This window comes from Nyctereutes procyonoides, unplaced genomic scaffold (genome assembly GCF_905146905.1).
Source record: "Nyctereutes procyonoides isolate TBG_1078 unplaced genomic scaffold, NYPRO_anot_genome, whole genome shotgun sequence".
Classification (NCBI taxonomy): domain Eukaryota; kingdom Metazoa; phylum Chordata; class Mammalia; order Carnivora; family Canidae; genus Nyctereutes; species Nyctereutes procyonoides.
Genome location: NW_026575020.1, coordinates 25,693,843 through 25,712,383, shown reverse-complemented (window position 1 = coordinate 25,712,383; position 18,541 = coordinate 25,693,843). Strand labels below are relative to the sequence as shown.

General features: G+C 37.2%; 1 protein-coding gene across 3 annotated transcripts in view; it reads left to right on the top strand.

The window, feature by feature from the left end:
• SSH2 (slingshot protein phosphatase 2) overlaps nucleotides 1-18,541 on the top strand; it is a 244,035-nt gene that overhangs the window by 196,626 nt on the left and 28,868 nt on the right. For all 3 annotated transcript variants that reach the window (XM_055317858.1, XM_055317847.1, XM_055317853.1), the window contains 4 exons: nucleotides 310-375; nucleotides 5,333-5,527; nucleotides 9,346-9,439; nucleotides 9,578-9,706. In XM_055317858.1, the coding sequence (XP_055173833.1) occupies nucleotides 310-375; nucleotides 5,333-5,527; nucleotides 9,346-9,439; nucleotides 9,578-9,706 (484 nt within the window). The remainder of the gene's footprint in view (nucleotides 1-309; nucleotides 376-5,332; nucleotides 5,528-9,345; nucleotides 9,440-9,577; nucleotides 9,707-18,541) is intronic.

Sequence of the window (18,541 nt, the reverse complement as noted above, 5' to 3'; positions counted from 1 at the left end):
AACCCACAAGGCTTCCAAATAGAAATATATAGCAGAACAGTTTGTAGCTACAGCTGGGAAATTATATGTAATTCCCCAATTCCAGTGTGGGAGTCCATTCATTTTGCTTGGTAGATAAAATCAGACAATTTGTTGAAGCTTTTCAATCAAGTCCTGTACTCTAGTTAACTTCTACATGAAGTGCCTGATGATTTCTTCCATTGAGCCAGCAGTTGCTAGCCTGGGAAATGACCTTGAAAATTCACAACTGAAATAAGCTACTCTCATTTGTGGATTTTTATCTCATTCTTTTTTTTTTTCTTCCCTTAGTGGGTTCAGTGTATCAACGGATAACAGAGTGCATATATTCAAACCTGTATCTGTACAGGCAATGTGGTAAGAGGACTTTTAATGTCTCTATAAAGGTTTTTGGGGTTTTTTTCTGTGAAAGTTTTTAAATATATTATTGGGGCAATATTTTGTAAGTAGTAATATTTGAAATAGTACAGTTCTCTATGAAAATGCTGTATGATCTGTGTGTGGTTTTTTGTTTGATGTGTTTGTGTGTCCCTCATAGTTAAAGATGACCTAGGAGCTCAGTTTTCAAATTATCATAGTGGAAGTCCTTAAGCACTGGTGAACAAGTAAAATTCAGAGGTGTTCTTAGACTCTGGAAGATACTTAATGGGTCAGATTGCTGGTTGGAACAGTTTTATCGGGACACATTGATTAAGTTAGTGGCAGTCTAGAGCCATATCTAGAATATCATACTACTACAGTGCATTAGTGTTTAATTTCTTAAAGTAATCAGGGATACTATTAATAGATAAGTTTCCATTAAAATTTCTGATGACTATAAGACTGCAAAATGCAAATAAAGCCGAAACATTATAAATGTTAATAACCATCAACTGGTGTACTGACACTTCTGGGCTACTTAACTATATATATCAGAATTACGCTTTATATGGGTTATATCTAATCACCACACCAACTCCCCAAAATAATAATGGTAGTTCTTATTATTGGTGAGAAAGCTGAAGTTTTGTAGAGGTTACATAACTGGCCTGAGAGTATCTTTTCCATGTAGGCAGAGTAGACTCTTACTCTCTTATTCTAGATTATCTAGAAAAATGATCTGATGACTAGGGAATAGTATGACTCTAAGATTCAGAGTCTATCCCTGAGTTAGGGATATGATTTTCAGTTTCTCATTCAGTTACCTTATTCTGTAGTAGAAGTCCTCATGAGGAGCAGAATGGATAGAACAAAAACCAAACAGGAAATAAAGGAGCCTGAAAAGATTCCAAGGAGCTCATTTGCCCCTAAATAACAGGACTGATAGGCTTGAGGTGGATGCAGTCATAAAGCAGAGACAACTGAACTTCAGAATCTTATCATTTCATGCAGTAATTGAGGTGCAACAGAGTTACAGGTCATGTGTTTAAAACATTTTTTTGGATTTTAGGGCATATTTCACATAATTTTCTCATGGAAAGCTTACTTTCTTTGACTAAGGCTCCTTTACACGCAACTGACATACCTATTCCTAGGTACCAAGTAAAGCCAAACAGCTGACGTCCCATAAATGACAGTATTTTCAGTTATATTTTGAGAAGGAGTACAAAGCAGTCTTAATTCTTTAGACAATGAAGGAAGATTCAAGTAATAACCTAGTTCAATCTTTGATGTTCTAAAGCAAACTGACTAGTCCTACTTCTGTTGGCTTATTGCTGAATAAACTTTTTGGTGTGCCATCTGGGGAATAGTGAACTGAAAGTCACAGGGGGGAAAAAAGGTGATCTGTGGATCAAAGTGGCATTTAGACCAGGTGTTTCCTTCACAGGAGGTAGTTTAATGTAGTTTCCTGGGAAGCTCCTGTATGCAACAGAAATATCTGAGATGGCCAAGCCTTGAGTATATTTTAGTTTCTTTTTTTTTTTAAGGTTTTATTTATTTATTCATGAGAGACAGAGAGAGAGAGAGAGAGAGACAGACAGACAGACAGACATAGGCAGAGGGAGAAGCAGGCTCCATGCAGGGATTTGGGACTCGATCCCAGGACTCCAGGATCACACCCTGGGCCAAAGGCAGGTGCTCAACTGCTGAGCCACCCAGGTGTCCCTAAGCCTTGAGTGTATTTTAGGATTCTTGTCTCAGACACATGTGGCATATGTTTTTGAAGCACAAGTTTTCCCAATGAAAATAATATGCATCAAATATTGCGCTCAGCTGACCCTTACCTGTAAATCTATGTAGTGAAACTGAAATTCAGAGAATTCTCTGAGAATTAGAAAAACTTCTCTGAGAATTTGGCTTACTTTGAGTAATAGAAAGCATTCTAAAAGATTCTGCAACTTTGTTTTTTAAGGAAAACTCTTTCCCAGATAAAAATGGACTGAAATGGGGCAGCCAAGGTGGCTCAGCGGTTTAGGGCCACCTTCAGCCCAGGGCCTGATCCTGGAGTCCCGGGATCGAGTCCCACGTCAGGCTCCCTGCATGGAGCCTGCTTCTCCCTCTGCCTGTGTCTCTGCCTCTCTCTCCTCTCTGTGTCTCTCATGAATAAATAAATAAAATCTTTAAAATTAAAAAAATAATGGACTGAAATTTTTTTCCTTATTAAGTTGATAACTAATTTATTTTTTAATTTACATTATTTGGGATCGACAAGGACTTGAACAAGTAAATTGTCATTTACTATTGGTGGGAGAATAAACTACAACAACCTTTCTTGAGAATGAATCTTTCTTGCCAATATGCCTTACCATTTGCCTGCCCTTTTGACCTTGTAATTCTGCTTCTAAAAATTTATCCTTTTTGGATCCCTGGGTGGCACAGCAGTTTGGCGCCTGCCTTTGGCCCAGGGCGCGATCCTGGAGACCCGGGATCGAGTCCCACGTTGGGCTCCCGGTGCATGGAGCCCGCTTCTCCCTCTGCCTGTGTCTCTGCCTCTCTCTCTCTCTCATTCTATGTGACTATCATAAATAAATAAATAAATAAATAAATAAATAAATAAATAAATAAATAAATAAATATAATAAAAAAAATAAAAATTTATCCTTTTTAAAAAATAAAAATAAAATAAAATAAAAATGTATCCTAAAAAAAAAAATGTATCCTAAGGTGGTAATTGTGGATATGTGTAAAAATTTTAACTATAAGAATGTTTGTCAGTGTTGTAATAATAGCAAAATGTGGAAAACAATTTAAATATCTGAAAAATATGAATTAAATTATGGTGCATCGATGTTATTAAATATAATACAGCCATTAAAATAATCTCATTGAAGAATATTGACATATATGCTGGTAAGAATGTTGATTAAACTTAATCAAGTTTAAAATGTAATAAATGAATGAATGAATGAAGAAAGAAAGAAAGAAAGAAAGAAAGAGGAAGAAGAAAGAAAGAAGAAAGGAAGAAAAGAAAAGAAAAAGAGGGATCCCTAGGTGGCTCAGCGGTTTAGTGCCTGCCTTCGGTCCAGGGTATGATCCTGGAGTCCTGGGATGGAGTCCCATATCGGGCTCCCTGAATGGAGCCTGCTTCTCCCTCTGCCTGTGTCTCTGCCTCTCTCAGTCTGTGTCTCTCATGAATAAATAAATAAAATATTTTAAAAAGAAAAGAAAAGAAAAGAAAGAAAGAGAGAAAGAGAGAAAGAGAAGGAAGAAGGAAGGAAGGGAAAGGAAAGAAAAGAAAAGGAAAGGAGGAAGGAAGGAAAGAGAGAGAGAGAGAGAAAGAAAGAAAGAAGAAAGAAAGAAAGAAAGAAAGAAAGAAAGAAAGAAAGAAAGAAAGAAAGAAGAAATATAGAAATATAGAGGGATACCTGAGTAGCACAGTCAGTTGGGCGTCTGACTCTTGATTTCAGCTCAGGTCATGATCTCAGCGTCATGAGGTGAAGTCCTGCATCAGACTCTATACTCAGCGGAGAATCTACTTGAGATTCTCCCTCTCCTTCTGCCACTCTCCCTGTTCTGTCTTTCTTTAAAATAAATAAATCTTCTAAAAAATAAAATGTATATAGAATGTGGTCATATCTTTATTATTGATGGATGCCTTGACAAAAAGACTGAAGAAATCTATACTAGAACTTTAACAGTGGTTATTTCTCAGTAGTTAACTGCAGGATATTTTTGCCTTTACTTAAGGTCCCTAAATTTTCTAGAGTTAGCATGGATCACTTTTGCTATGGGGGGTGGAAATTAAGTGGCATTTTTAAAAGAAAGATGTCAATGGATTGCCTATAGAATTCTCTCATACTGTCCTCTTCCCGTAAGAGAAAGACATTAGCTTATAGCTAATAAGACATTTTGTTTAATCCAGCTATGAACTAGGCATTCTTATAGGCACGTGAGATGTGTCAGTAAACAAAATGTAGAAAGATCTTTGCTCTTATGTAATTAATTTCCTACCATTTCAGGCTTCAGCTTTTCTCAAATATATAACTAGAAAGGTTCTTTTCAAATAAAAAAATAAAAGTTTTTTTTAAAAAAGGTACTTTTCAGGTTTGTTTACCCTCTTGGGTTCCTGAGTTCATAGTCAGAGATTTAATTAGTATAACCAGAGCTATTCTTAGTTTTAATTTTTTTTTGTTTTATTTATTTATGATAGGCACACAGTGAGAAAGAGAGAGGCAGAGACACAGGCAGAAGGAGAAGCAGGCTCCATACACCGGGAGCCCGATGTGGGATTCGATCCCGGGTCTCCAGGATCGCGCCCTGGGCCAAAGGCAGGCGCCAAACCGCTGCGCCACCCAGGGATCCCCAGAGCTATTAGAAAGTAGCTCAAGTGTATGAATAAATGGTTTGAAGAGACTGAGAGACTAAAGCAACAAGAATGATAAATGTTATTAGATAAGTACTTCCTGGGCATCAAAGGACATGTCTTCAAGGCTTAGAGACATCTATCTATATGGTCTTTGTGGACCCTATAAGAATCATAGGGAATTTATGCTGTAAGATGATTCTGTGCCAAGGGAAACAAATCTTATATAGTAAATGATTGAGATCTTTAGTTCTATAGTGATACAACATATAGAATCCAACTACAAGATCATGAGTTCTGTAGGTACCTAGACCTATTTTTCACTGGTGGGTTGTCCTGGTTGTTCTGCTCCTCTCTACTCCTAACCTTATTAATGCATTATATATTTCAGCAAAAAGTGTCTAGCAGATAGCTATAAATAGATAATATGGTATAATCAAAATCAGAGAATCTTAAATTCCAGGGAATAGATTATCCAGAGGCCAAATTCTATAGGGTTTAAAAATTGAAAGAGTTTTGGGTACATGTGGATTATTGGCTTTCTGGTATCCCCATGGTTCTGCAGTGCTCATTTCCCAGCGTATCTTTCAGGTCTGCATTACAGAGTTTACACAAGGCTTGTGAAGTGGCCAGAATGCATAATTACTATCCAGGCAGCCTGTTTCTCACCTGGGTGAGTTATTACGAGAGCCACATCAACTCAGATCAATCGTCAGTCAATGAATGGAATGCTATGCAGGATGTGCAGTCCCACCGGCCTGACTCTCCAGCTCTCTTCACAGACATGTAAGTCAGCTTACTCAGGATTACTGAAGTGTCTCTGTTGTATCCTAGGGGGTCAAAAGCAACATGTTCTTCCCTAATCTCTCCTCTTCGAGAATTAATCTTAGCCAGTGATACTAGTCAATGTCTATACTACACGTTGGCCACACAAAGAATCCTATTCTTTTTGTTGTCTGCAAACACAGAAGGAGTTTAACTCCTGGGCACAATGAAATCTCCATAGTAAAGAGCTGCAATTCCATAAAATCCCATTCAGATTCCACTAATTTGAAATTTGAGTTTAAAGGGAGTTAGGCTGAAGTCTGCCTTGGCATCATCTGTGAAAGAAGGATTTAATAAGCAAATTAATGGTACACAGAAGCTTTTTTTGTTTTAAGATTCCGTATAAGTAATCTCTATACCCAATGTGGGGTTCAAACTTAGAACCCCTAGATCAGGGGTCACATGCTCTACTGACTGAGCCAGCCAGGAGCCCAACATAGAGAAGCTTTTATTTTTTTTTATTTTTTATTTTTTTTTTTTTCATAGAGAAGCTTTTAAAGAGATGTTTCTAATATTTAAGAAAATAAGAAGTTTCCAGTCAATTTAAAAGACTGCCTAGGTTGTTACTGCTCATTTTAAACTGATTTCTGGTCACATATTTTTAAAAATAATTTATAATTCAAGTGTTTGACTCAACCCCACTGTTGCCTTGTTGGGTCTTTGTCAGTGAGATTTTATTAAATCTCCCTGGTGTATGGTAAGTTGGATAAAGGCCTGAGGTGGGATTGATGTTTATTTCCTTTTTAGGCCTACATGTTAAAACTTTCAGACATTAATCAGGATGTTTCTTTTGCTCTGAATTTATTTTTCTGCACTTTCAAGGTATCCTACAACTGGAAAAGAAGAGTATCTATCTACTTACAATCTGACTGTACAAACCTTCACCTTCAGATTCCTAAATTGATACTAAAACAGTTCGTGATTTTGTTTTAAGAAAATGCTTTATTTAGGTAATAGTGTAAACTTATTTTTACTAGAAAAGGTGAAATTTCCAAGAATTGTATGAACAGGACAGTCAGAAAAGAAGTGAAACTTTTTATTGCATAGGGTGTTATTGATACTAGGATCTCCTTTTCATTAGCCCTAGTCATTTGAAGATCCCACCGTAACTGAAATGATAAGGCTTAGTCTGGCTTTCAGAATCTTGGAAAACGTTACTGAGTTCATGCTTTATAGCTGATTGATGGTTATCAAAGGAATGGATGTCTCATCTGGCTCAAAAATGGACATTCTGGGGATCCCTGGGTGGCGCAGCGGTTTGGCGCCTGCCTTTGGCCCAGGGCGCGATCCTGGAGACCTGGGATTGAATCCCACATCGGGCTCCCTGTGCATGGAGCCTGCTTCTCCCTCTGCCTGTGTCTCTTCCTCTCTCTCTCTCTCTGTGTGTGACTATCATTAAAAAAAAAAATGGACATTCTAACCCAGACTTACATGAGAGTGAAAACTCTTCATTTCTTATGATTTTATTAGAGAAAATTTGGATGTTACATCAGAAAGAAAAGGAAAGAAAATTGGCAATAATTTGTCTATATCCCCAAGCAAGGGAAAGTAGTCCCTGGAACATGCTGGAGGTTCATTAAATCTTAGCTCTTAGTATGTACAATATAACTCCAGCTTTAATGATATATTTACTAACCAAATGTCTGTCCTAGAAAGAAAAACTGAAAAGCTGTAGGTCAGAGTATTGATAATGATTATCTCTAATATAGAGATTTTCAGTGATTTTTATTTTTCTTCATGTCTTTGTGTATTTTCAAATTTTTCTCTAGTGAAATCGAGCAAGAAAGTGTGTTTGTTATAATGTTTTTTTCTCCCTAAATTGACTAGAAAAGCCTGAAAAAGAATGATGAGCATACAGGGAGAATGTGTGCCAAAATGGATTTAGGTACTCTACTGCAAATAAAGTTTGTATTTTGAAATACAAGAAAAGGGAAGAAGGGAACATACATGTATAGTGCTTCCAGTGTATGTTAAATGTTATGCCGGGTACTTTATACGTGGTACATCATTTATAAGAACCTCATGAGGCAGATATTATTATACTCATTTTATAAAAAAAGAAAACCCGCTCAGAGAAGGGAAGGAATTTGTTCAAGGTTGTACCACTAGTAAAGTTGCAGGGCTGGGATTAATACCCAGGTGTGAAAAAATAAAAAAATAAAAAATACCCAGGTGTGTCTGCTCCCAAACCACTCTGCCTCAGAGAACTGTCGTGAAGGATTAGGAGAAAGATTGCTAACTAGGGAGGGATCTAACTCATGCACATAGGTGGTAAAATTTGTTTTATAAATATTTTTAAAGGTTTTATATATTTATTCATGAGAGACACAGAGAGAGGCAAAGACTTAGGCAGAGAGAGGAGAAGCAGGCTCCATACAGGGCCCTGATGCAGGACTCAATCCCAGAACTCTGGGATCACGTCCCAAGCTGAAGGCAAATGCTCAACCTCTGAGCTACCCAGGCGTCCCTATAAATATTTTTTAATGGAAGACTTTAATGTATAACTTTCTACCATTAGCTATGTCTAGGAAAAATGGTTGGGAGCATGATTAAGAATTTAATCCTGCTCAAGACAGGGATGCCTTGGCAGATAGGGAGATGGCACAGGCATTATCTGTATTCTGCAGGGTTCATGAGAAACTACAAGCCCAAGTGGTGGGGAGCCCCAAGGTTCTGAGGTCAGAGCATCCATCTTTGGAGATTACTGAAGCTATTTTTGCAGACAGTGATAAGGCTGTAGGCAGCAAGGGCAGACAGGATGCCTGAAGGCTTAGTCCATTTCCATCTCCAAATAAGGAGGTACAGAGCAGATACCTTTCTTGAGTAGGTAAGAGGGAAAGATGAGACAGAAAGTGCTCTTTGTCAGCCTCACTCAAATTCTGCATAATATGAAATAATGCTTTTAGAGAGAAGCATCCAGTTACATTAAACCAATACCTTTCTAGTAATTGGAGAGTTAGCTTACTAGTTTAATTTCCTATTAAAGTTCCAAGGGTAATTTTATTTTTAAGAGTCTTATTTTTAAGAGAAGATTAAGGGAAGCAACATAATCCTGCAGGTAGAGTGTTAGGCTGGGCTGAGAGTACTGGTTCTCCTGCCAGTGTATGCGATCTTTGGCATGTCATTTAACCTTTCAGATATTTATTCCTTTATCTATAAAATGGGGGTAACAATTTCACAGAGATGTTGTGAGAGCTTTATGAGAAGGAATGTTTTTTGGATGGAAGTATTCTGAGTAGTTAATTCTTAAAAACCCATTTTGGAGTGAATTTGCTTCAGTGAAGAGGCAGAAATCATTCTTTCATCTTTCCTGTTTTCTAGAATAATAGCAATGAATGGTCAGCATTAGGTGGCATTTTAAGCTACAGAAAACCTGGTCCTTAGTGAGTCACACCACTGTTCTACCCAGCTTGGTATTCTAGCGCAGCAAATGGTAGTCAGGGATACTTGATGGAACAGTATGACTATGCATCTGCATTAAAGTAGTATACACAGTATAGCTTATTTTTTAGTCCTTCATAGATGTACGTGGATATATTTAAGGGCTTTTAGACATGTATTGCCTCTTCAAGTAATAATTTCTACACGTTTACATTCTATACATTGTGAAAACTTTTTTAAATACTTTTTGTTTGTTTGTTTGTTTTGCCATGCCCCCAGAATATAAATGTTTGGGGGTAATATAGAAAGTCTGCCAATTTGGAAACAACCAAATGGCACGTTCATTAACCTAGTCAAATTCCTGCCTAAGAAAAAAATCACCATTTCTCTCTTCTCAGACCAACTGAACGTGAGCGAACAGAAAGATTAATTAAAACCAAATTAAGGGAGATAATGATGCAGAAGGATTTGGAGAATATCACATCCAAAGAGGTGAGAGACCTTGAGTTCTTCTTATTCCAAGACTAGGAGTGGGATAACAGTGGGTATGGGGTTAGAAATAGTGAATGATTGATTGAAAGTACAGAGGTACTTTTCAGAGATGAGTAAAATATGTCTTCTTTGTTTCAGATACGAACTGAGTTGGAAATGCAAATGGTGTGCAACTTGCGAGAATTCAAGGAATTTATAGATAATGAAATGATAGTGATCCTTGGCCAAATGGATAGCCCTACACAGATATTTGAGCATGTATTCTTGGTAAGTCTGAGGGCCACTCTAAGTGATGTACTAAATCTAGTCCATACCAGCTCTGGGAGAACAATTGTTAAATTTGAGTATATTTAAATAAAATATAACTTAAAAACAAAAGTAATAAATACTTAAACCCTATCCCTTTCTAGTTTTTTGCTAGATTTTATTGTTATCTGTGCTCTAGGTTATTTACATCTACTATATGGTGGAAATGTTAGATAATGGTGTGCTTCTGCTCATCTCTTCCCAATTCCTCATTCAGTGACATCAAGCTGGTGGATTAAAATTGACTTGGTGGGGAATTTTACACCAAGGAAATGGGCAAATGCTACAAATCAGCCCCTTCCCTCCTGCATGGACTGTTAAATATCTCATCTGTTCTTCATGACAGTCAAAAGTCAAACAGACCAGTCCACAATAGCTTTATATAGTGTATCCAAATAGAATGATCCTTTAAGATCACTCTTTCACATTTTCCAAATTTGCATAAGGCCTAATATATCTGAGCAGAGCAGGTGGGACTACTTATGAACTGAGAGACTATTGGACTTTAGAAACATTTAGAACCTTATAGCTGCATTTTGAGTCCCCCCCGATACTTTTGTGATTGCTAAAATTTCAGTGACTTAAAATTGTTCATGATTCCTGAACATTCAGTGACCTGCACTTAGCCCAAGGATAGCTTTCTGACCAATGGATTAGGGAACCTTCTAAAAACCTTAAGACTCATTTTCCTCCCAAATGTTAGAAGAGTTTTAGTTTCCATCTGTACACAGTAGTGGGAATAAGGTTAAGAAGGTAATTAAAATCAGTGGGGAATGTCAGAACTTCATTTTGTTTCCACTTCCCACACACTTTGACCAAAAATACTGTAATAAGAAAATAAGTTGATTGGTTTGAATTTCATTTCCTTTCTCTGGTAATTTCATTTCCTTTCTCTACTTCACATTTGTGAAATGATTAGAAGCTGAGAAACAGGAAACAAGAGGAATAAATGCACAGGAACTGACTAAATTGGATCATCTCACCCCTGAATATTCAAGAGTTTATGTCACCAGTCAGATTTTATGCCATTGAAGGCTTGTGCCCTGAATTAACTTTTTGACAGTCTGAGAGTATTTGTGCTTGTAGAGTGATTCATAGTGCTGTATAGCTATGAAATTACTCATGAAAAGCTGTGAGCTGGAAAGGGAACTTTTTTTCCATGACTTTAACTTGACCAATGTGTGTTGCCATTTCTGGGTGTAGATTATACTGCAAAACTGTCATTGACCTTTCCATTTGTAAAGTACTTGGCTTTGTTGTCATCTGTGTATACCTCCGCAAGGGTTCAAGTATTCCCTGCTGGTGTATCGTTGGAAAGAATTTTTGGATTATCTATAGAAAACTTATGAGTCACTCATTCAAATGGACCCTGCCCCTAACTGTGTCTGTGTAACATGACTAATTTTTATGAACAGCAAGTGCTTATACCCAAAAATAGCTCATGTTAGAAAATGACCAGAGCTGTAAACTCAGAAATCACTTTTCCATTACTTGTATTTTAATGCCAGAAAGGATGTAGACATAATGAATATGAAATACAATTGATATGTGACTGTTCAACCTGTTTAATTTGGGTGGACTTCCCTGTGTCTCTGATGCCACCCACTCAAGGACTATCTTCTCCATACTTCCTCTTGAAATGATATGTTTTAGGATATATAGAGAAATTTTAGTAGTACTCTTTCAGAAAAAACAATCCAGTTCTCCTGAGATTTGAGTCCCTAATCAACTACAAATGCATTTGAGTATTTTTACCAGTATATTTATCCTATTATTTTATGAATATTGGCATATTCTTCTGTCTTGGATTTTTTTTTTACTTATTATAAAAATAAGTCATGTTCATTTTAGAAAGTTTAGACAATTTAATTTTTTTTAGTGAGCTACACATAGTCCATTCCTTTCTGTTTATTTTTTGACTGAAGTATAATTAACGTACAATGTTATATTAAGTTCAGGTCTGCAACATATCGATTCAGCAATTTTATGTATTACTCAGTGCTCACCACAATAAGTACAGTCCCATTTATCATCGTACAATGTTATTACAATATTATTGACTGTATTCCCTAATCTGTACATTTTCATCTCTGTACTTTATTAATTTTATGACTGGAAGTTTGTAACTCTTAATCTCCTATCTATTTCACCCATTCCCCCACCCAGCTTTCTTCTGGCAACCACCAATTTGTTCTCTCTCTATATATTTTTTAAATATTTTATTTATTCATGAGAGAGAGAGAGAGAGAGGCAGAGACACAGGCAGAGGGAGAAGCAGGCTCCATGTAGGGAGCCCAATATGGGACTCGATCCTGGGACTCTAGGATCATGCCCTGGACCGAAGGCAGGCGCTAAACCGCTGAGCCACCCAGGGATCCCCTTGTTCTCTATATTTGAGTCAGGTTTTATTTGTTGGTTTTTTATATTTCACATATAAGTGAAATCGTATTGTATCTGTCTTTCTCGGACTTACTTTACTTAGCATGATTATTGGCATATTCTTCTGTCTTAGGTTTTTTATTTATTATAAAAAAGTAATTCATGTTTGTTGTAGAAAGCTTAGACAATTTCAGAAGACAATAAATAACATTTAATCTCCAGCAAAAGAGATAAGCAATGATACATTTTGTTATATAATATTCCAGTCTTTTTTTACTTTCTTAATGTGGTCTGTATATTTTTGAAAAAGGGAAATCCTAATCAGCTTCAGAGTATAATTCTGTTTCCTAAAGAATGGACATGTTCTTTCCATTGTGTGTATTTTTCTTACTTGGGAAAAACTTCCAAACTGGAGAATTCTGAAATTTAACTCATACCCAGCAAAATGAGTACATGAACACTTCTTCATCAATGGCTTTCTCCCTTTGTCTGCACCACCATATCCTGTATCCAAACCTCTATCTCTTCTCCAGTGAGTCTGTGCTCTGCTGGCTTTCCCAGCAATTGACACGGAAAAAGAGGTTTTATCCAAGCTGCAAGTGGTGGTGTTAATTTTCTGCAAAGTCATTTCATCTTGTGAGGAGCTGCCATGCCTGAAGTGCAAGCAGATTGTGTGAAGGAAGGCGGCAGGATTTTTCCCCTTACTTTTGAAGAATGCTTAGCTCTGCAATGCACTGCACAGAGCTGTTTATTTAGAAAGGTATCCAGCTGGTATGGAGAAGAAAAGTATAAGGCATAGTTTAAAGAAAATCTGCAATGAGAAGAGAGAATTGATTGATTGGAAGCCAGGGTATTTCCACCCAAAGTTCTTCCACACCCTTAAGAGTTGTACTCTGAGCTGGAAGCCTTTGCCCAACCAAGTCTCAATATCAACAGTTCTCCTGGAGGTTGTCCAGTTTGGCTGAGAAAAAGCTAAATGTGAACAGAGACCCTTTGCTGAAAGGCAGGCAGCTTTCTTAGTTGAACAAGGGAAACAGGAATATTGGACACAACCAGTAATTTTGTTCATGAATAAAAAACTAGTTGGTTTTTACTGCTGATGGTTATCCTTCTTAATATCTGACATTACAGAATAATATTTCCTTTTCAAAGAAAAATAAAGCCTCAAATTGGTGTTTACTTTTGTAGGTGCAGAGAAATAGAGGATATGTGAATAGATGAGACTTAAATCAAATGGGCTGTTTTAATTATTCATGATTTTATCCTTCAACTGGAGATTTGTAGCATGAACTTTTCTCAGAAGGAAAAATTAATAGAGCTCTTGTGCCTGGTTGCCTCAATAACGTGACTCACAGTGTTGAGGCTGTAGTTGTGGTATGATGAAGATATGGAGAAGGTACCAGTCCTTGGAGATTATGTCAAGTTATAGTGATCCTAGTAGAACCCGAATACAGTCCTTCTTATTTGCTATAAATGTGCTCTCTTCTCTTTTGCTTGGAGCACTTGGACTCTTACAAGGCTATTTCATAAGGATAATATTTGAAAAGAAATAAGTCATTTGGGGGTGCCTGGCTGGCCCTATCAGTAGCATATGACTCTTGTTCTCAGTGTCATGAGTTCAAGCCCCACATCGGGCATGGAGCCTACTTAAAAAAAAAAAATTTTTTTAGAAAGAAAAAAAAGTTAGTCACTTGGGTTTTTGGACTATGGCACAATATAGGGGAACCAGAGTGAAAGATGAAAATGAACTTACTTAAAAATGTATTATAGTCCCAAGATTTCATTTTACACTTCAGTAAGATTAGAATATGCTTTGCAGGGATCCCTGGGTGGCGCAGCCGTTTAGCGCCTGCCTTTGGCCCAGGGCGCGATCCTGGAGACCTGGGATCAAATCCCACGTCGGGCTCCCGGTGCATGGAGCCTGCTTCTCCCTCTGCCTGTGTCTCTGCCTCTCTCTCTCTCTCTCTCACTGTGTGCCTATCATAAATAAATGAATTTAAAAAAAAAAAGAATATGCTTTGCATAATTATATAGAACATAGTGGAAAACCCCATGGAATTGTGTCATTGTAAACCTGAGAAGCATGTGGGGGGGAGGGAGATTGAGTCTTTGGAGGGCCTCAGGGGGCTAATATGAATGGCATTTATTTTGAGGACAGAAAAGTAATTACACCATGTTGATTCCAGTTCTTCATTTCAGGTTGAACCTGAAGCAGCCCTAAGCAGAGCCCAAGTCATGTTATATGGACTTCATTGAGTCAGTAGCCAAAGCTTTTAATTTATTTTGTTTCTGGATATGTGCCATTTCAGATTGTCAGATTGAGTTTTCTCTGGACAGGTAGATGAAAACCATGGACTTTTCCCATCACGTAAGGGTTATTTCCATCTAGCTGGACAAAGTTCCACAGAGGATTTAGACTTCTAAATTAAGAAGTGCAGTGGTCACATTTCCCTGGCTACCATTAAGCCACTCAACCCTTATTGCTTGGCTTCTGTCTCCTTGAAGTTCTTTAGGATTCTTACCTCTTTCTTTGTGGGAGAGCTTGTTTTCAAAGGTTGAGCACAGAGCCTTAAGAACCTCCCGGATTTTTTTAAAGCAAGTCACCTGAGCCCTGATTTATAAAAAAGATCAGTTATCCATCAGTTACCGTCCTTTTCCTAAATAGAACTTTACAGTAGATCTACTATATAGTAGATCTACTGAGATAGATATATATATCTATCTCAGTTCAACAGCCACCAAATTGAATAACATATCACTTGTATTATGATGATAGTACTTGCATAGCACTTTTCAGAGTGCTCCATTTACTTACCTTATCTGATCATTCACTCAGTAAACATTTGTTGACCCTCTCTTTTGTGCCAGGTATGAGGCTAGATTTTTGTGCAATCTGATCTATTTCTATATGGAGAGAGTAATGAACCATATCAGATAGATATTCATGGAAGGCCAATGGGATAGACAATTAGAAGTGGTCGTTAGTAACATTAGCAAGAGTGATGAGAGCAGAAACCACAGTGCTGTAGGTTGAGACCTATGGGAAATATGGAATCAGATAAAGTATTAGATTTTATTTCTATGAATCTTGAGAAAGGAAGAAAGGTATCTGGAAGAGAATTCAGGATGGAAAGAGGGTTTTTCCACTTTAATATGGGAGAGACCAGTTTTTTTTGTCAAGGGGTGGGCACTGGAATGGAGACTCTTAAACAATAGAAACTTAGGACACCTGGGTAGCTCAGCAGTTGAGCATTTGCCTTCAGCTCACAGTGTGATCCCGGATCAGGGGATCTAGTCCCACTTCAGGCTCCCTGCAGAGAGCCTGCTTCTTCCTCTGCCTAGGTCTCTGCGTCTCTCTGTGTGTCTCTCATGAATAAATAAATACTTTTTTAAAAACCATAGAAATTTATTTCTCATAGTTCTGCAGGCTAAAATCTGAGATCAGCGTGCCTGCATGGTCAGGTGAGGGCCATCTTCTGGGTTATAGACTTCTCTTTGTTTTCTCACATGGCAGAGGAGATCGGGAAAAACTTCCTGTTTGTAATTTGAGACGGTACCCATTTAGGTATGTAGGAGTAGGTGGGAGGAGTGTTCCATTTTGCAGATAAGAAAAGTGAAGACAGATTAAGCAATTTGCCCAGTGCCCCACGTAGAGTGGGAAGTTGAAACTTGAACCTGAGTCTTCTAATGCTAAATTCCATTTAATACATAATGCTAAAATAGGCAAATTCTTACTTTTAAATGTTTGCCTTTTCAAAAGAGATGAACAGATAGTCCAAAAAAAGTAAATGGACCAGAAACATTGAAAAGTTGCTCACTTTTACTCTTAAGAGAAATGCAAATTGAAATTACACTGAGATAACCTTTCACACCTGTCAGATTGGCAATAATTCAAAAGCTTAACCACACATTTTGTTGGCAAGGCCTTGGAGAAAGTGGCACTGTCATACGTTGTTGGTGGGAATGCAGAATTGTTTCAGCCTCTATGGATAGAATTTAGCAATGTCTAACAAAACTGCATTGACCCTTTACTCAACAACCTCACTTCCACAAATATGGAACATCATTTATAGGAGACTAGTTGAATAAATCTATCACTATCCAGTGAAGTGCTATGTAGGTGTAAGAAGGAATAAGGAAAATTTTTCTTTGAATTGCTACAGAGTGATTCTGAGAATGTATTGTAAAGTGAAGCAAGCGAAGAACAAAAGTATATGTAGTATACTACTTTTATGTAAGTAAGAAATAGTAACAAGGATATATTTGCTTATGTTTTTTCAAAATAGAACATAGGTAGAATAAGCCAGAAACTAATGAAAATGGTTACCCTTAGGGATTGAAGAGATTAGAGTGGGAGTGAGACTTCAAGTTTACTTTTTTTTAAAAAAAAGATTTTATTTTTTCATGAGAGAAACAGAGAGAGGCAGAGACATAGGCAGAGGGAGAGGCAGGCTCCACTCTGTATCTGTCGTGAATAAATAAATAAAATCTTTAAAAAAAATAAGCTTTTGACTTTCAATCTTAAAAAAGTTTGCATATGCAAAATCAAGTGGAAAAAGCACAATTTTAGGGATATACCTAAAATTGAATACAGACAAAGGTGAATGAATCCAAGTATATATCTAATGGATAACTTCACAGAGGGAAGTTAATTCAGATAACTTTTGAGCATAATATTCTGATTGAACCTCTTCATGGGAAGAGAAAAAAAACTACAAAAAGAAATCTCAACTTGATAGTTTTATAATTGGCTGTGGTATTGGTGTAGTAATAGTAATGTTGAAGTTATTTTGTAAATAGAGCACATGAGTTGTTGGAAACCAAGGCTATCACTCTGGAATAGAGAGATAAAAATGTTGACAAAGGGGCAAGAAAGAAAAGGAAGAGCCTTGTGGTGATAACTTTGAATTGGAGGTACCGGTGTAAATTTTTTTTTTTTTCAGTAGGCGCCATACTCGGCCTATAGCCCAAAATGGGGCTTGAACTCATGACCCTGAGATTAAGACCTCAGCTAAGATCAGGTGTCATACACTCAACCAAGCCACCCAAGTGCCCCTGGAAATTCAATAGTTTTTTAAAAAATAGTTCCTAGGGCACCCCCGGTGGCGCAGCGGTTTAGCGCCGCCTGCAGCCCGGGGTCTGATCCTGGAGACCCAGGATCAAGTCCCACATCGGGCTCCCTGCATGGAGCCCGCTTCTCCCTCTGCCTGTGTCTCTGCCTCTCAGTCTCTCTCTCTCTCTGAATAAATAAATTTTTTTAAAAAATGCTTATTTAAAAAAAAATAGTTCCTAGATCTGTCCACTGAAAAGTTTAGAAGCAGTAACACTAAATATTTATGAGCATATCTAATTATGTCCAGGTTTTGATTGCAAAATATTCTTTGCTAAAAGAAACCAGGGCTCCTTGGGGAAAGGGCTAATTCCATTCACAAAGTGAATCTGAAACAATTTCCTGTGCCAGAAAGCAAGGACCTATTCAAAAACTAGTGGGGTCATATCAAAAGGAGCCTGCCTGCTTGAAGAGATTCCCACTGGTCAAATTTAGGACGATTTGAGTGTCAGGAAAAAAATGGTAATGGATTGTATAACGTTCCAAGTACAAAATGAATTGAAGAAGTCATAGTGGCATTCACAGTGCAGAAGGGATGACTAGGTGAAGCTCTCTTTTACAAAGAAGAATGCCAGCTACCATTCAAAGGAATGATAGAATTAAAAAACCACCATTTTCTCAACCTCCAGTAAAATAATTGCCTTGGACAAGGTCAGCAGTTGATGCTAAAACCATAGGGTAAAAGATTATTGTGAAACAGGATATTCACATGACCTCAAAGATCTGATACCTAAAGATTACTAATTAGTCGTTAAGAAATCTTTACAATATGAGATGTGGCAGATACAAAGGTACCTACCAAGAATTCAAGCTCAGCATGACAAGTAAGATAAATGGACATAATGTGCCTCAAGATTTGATGCGATAGGAAATACACAATATCATCCTTGTAATATTCTTGCCAGGAATTTTGACTTGAATCTAATTATCAGGAGACAAATCAGACAAATCCAGATTGTTAGGAGTTCTCCAAGATTACAGACCAGTAGTCTACAAAAATGTAGACTACATTTAAAACGTAGACTAAATGTAAAGTTGAGGTGGACTGTCCAAGACCAGATTAAATGAGAAAGACGTGGCAACTAAATGCAAATTATAATTCTTTTTTTTTTTAAGTATAATTCTTGATTGGATAAACATAAAGGATAGTTTGAGAGGACGGTTTTTGAATCAAATATTGATAATGTATTAGAATATTGTGTTAGTGTTCTCTTAGTTGTAAAAGTGAAACAAGGAGAATGTTCATGTTCATAATCAATATATGATCAGGTATTGAAGTGTCATGATTGCTCAGATTACTTTCAAAT